This window comes from Limulus polyphemus, unplaced genomic scaffold, assembly GCF_000517525.1.
Source record: "Limulus polyphemus unplaced genomic scaffold, Limulus_polyphemus-2.1.2 Scaffold259, whole genome shotgun sequence".
Classification (NCBI taxonomy): Eukaryota; Metazoa; Arthropoda; class Merostomata; order Xiphosura; family Limulidae; genus Limulus; species Limulus polyphemus.
The window spans coordinates 610,636-612,225 of NW_013665869.1; the positions used below are offsets into that span (position 1 = coordinate 610,636).

The 1,590-nt window shown below is 31.4% G+C and overlaps 1 protein-coding gene across 1 annotated transcript in view; it reads right to left on the reverse strand.

Annotated features, from left to right (window-relative positions):
* Positions 1-279: 279 nt before the first annotated feature.
* Positions 280-1,590, reverse strand: part of LOC106478887 (protein unc-93 homolog A-like) — an 8,183-nt gene continuing 6,872 nt past the window's right edge. The window contains exon 3 of the mRNA XM_013939467.2: positions 280-711. Within this exon, the coding sequence (XP_013794921.1) occupies positions 482-711 (230 nt within the window). The 3' untranslated portion in view covers positions 280-481. The remainder of the gene's footprint in view (positions 712-1,590) is intronic.

A 1,590-nucleotide genomic window follows, 5' to 3' on the forward strand; every position in this document is an offset into this window, starting at 1 on the left:
CTGGAACCTACGTCATGTTAAACACTACAGGCTGGAAGAAAGAATTTTAAACATATAATGATGAATTATCGAGGAAAAGGAGTCATAAGCATCGCTTGCAGATAATTATCTTTGCGGTCTGTTGATGATTCATTATAAATGTTATCAAAGTTCTCGACTGAATTGGTGTCAGAAACAATGGATTTTATAGTACATTTATAAAGATTAAAACGCTATATTAAATATTATTATTTTTTATTTATATAACTTGAGCAACTTTACTCTGTAATTGAAGACTGAAGACACCAACTTGTCGAAAAATCATATATATATGAAAATTATATGACGCTATTTGAATTAAAGAGTTTTAGATCATCACTACACAACTTTTCATATTATTTCAATCATATCTTAGAACGTTTTAAACCTTCATGTCAAAACATTAAGAAAACATGCGAGCTCATACTTTTTGTTCAGATTTTCATCCCACGTCAAATGAAACCTAATCAAGGTATAACCAAAACATTCCTTTACTGTGTCGTTTCTTGAAAAATTCGATGGCCAAGTATCCAATAATGCCTAATACTAGGAAGCCTATAAGGATGTAGATCTTAACGTCCACACATAAGTAATTACTGTAGGCAAAGGCCATGCTAAAGCCGATGGACTCCCAGAGTCTGTAGTTAGAAAAAGCTGCCTCTTCATTCTTCTTGAATATAATTCCATAAAAAGCTATAGAAAAAAAGAAATGAAATATAAATGTACAAGTTTTGGATGATCTTCTAATGTGTATAATTCATCTCAAAACTATACGTTAGTGTATGGTTGCGTGTTATATAAAAAAAATGTTGTTACATAATACATATTAGTGTTAATTCTATTCTACTCTCTTCTTCTTTGGGTACCCCAGTGGATCAGTGGTGAGATTCAGGGTTTATAACGCTAAAATGTGAGATTATATATGTGAAGCTGACACACCACAAATAGTCCATTGTGTAGTTTTGGATAAAAGAAACAAACAATCTAATTTTTGTGCTTTATCTCAATCTTCTGACATTACGGGCCAATCGAGTCCTACTAGTTAGCGTGAACGGACTAAGAATATGAGGAACTTTTACTCCATTATCTGCTATATAAAGAATTCAATCTGTTGTGTGGTACCTTAGTGTTGAATATTTCACTTTATTGTTTGCTTTATAAAAGTTACACTTTATAGTTTGACATATTTGGTGTAACATATTTTACTCATTGTTAAAACATAGTAAAACTCTTGAAATTATTTTTCGGTTCATACATGTGTATATGATTAGAACTAGATTGCCGAGTTTGTTAAACTATACTATTTGTAGGTATATATATATTGATTACATTAATTGTTTATATGTGATTAAATCAGCACTATAAAACAATAATGGATTAAATATCGCATAACGTTATCGGTCCAGGTTGTCAACTTATTGTCAGAACGGATAATGTCTGTGGTAATAGCACCCAAATGCGGTGCGGATATCCCATCTATCAGACAAAATTCAAACCCCGATGTCAATCTAGTCAACCGTCATGAAAAATGATAAAAAATCAATCAAATAAGGTTACGAAGCTGAGTACTTA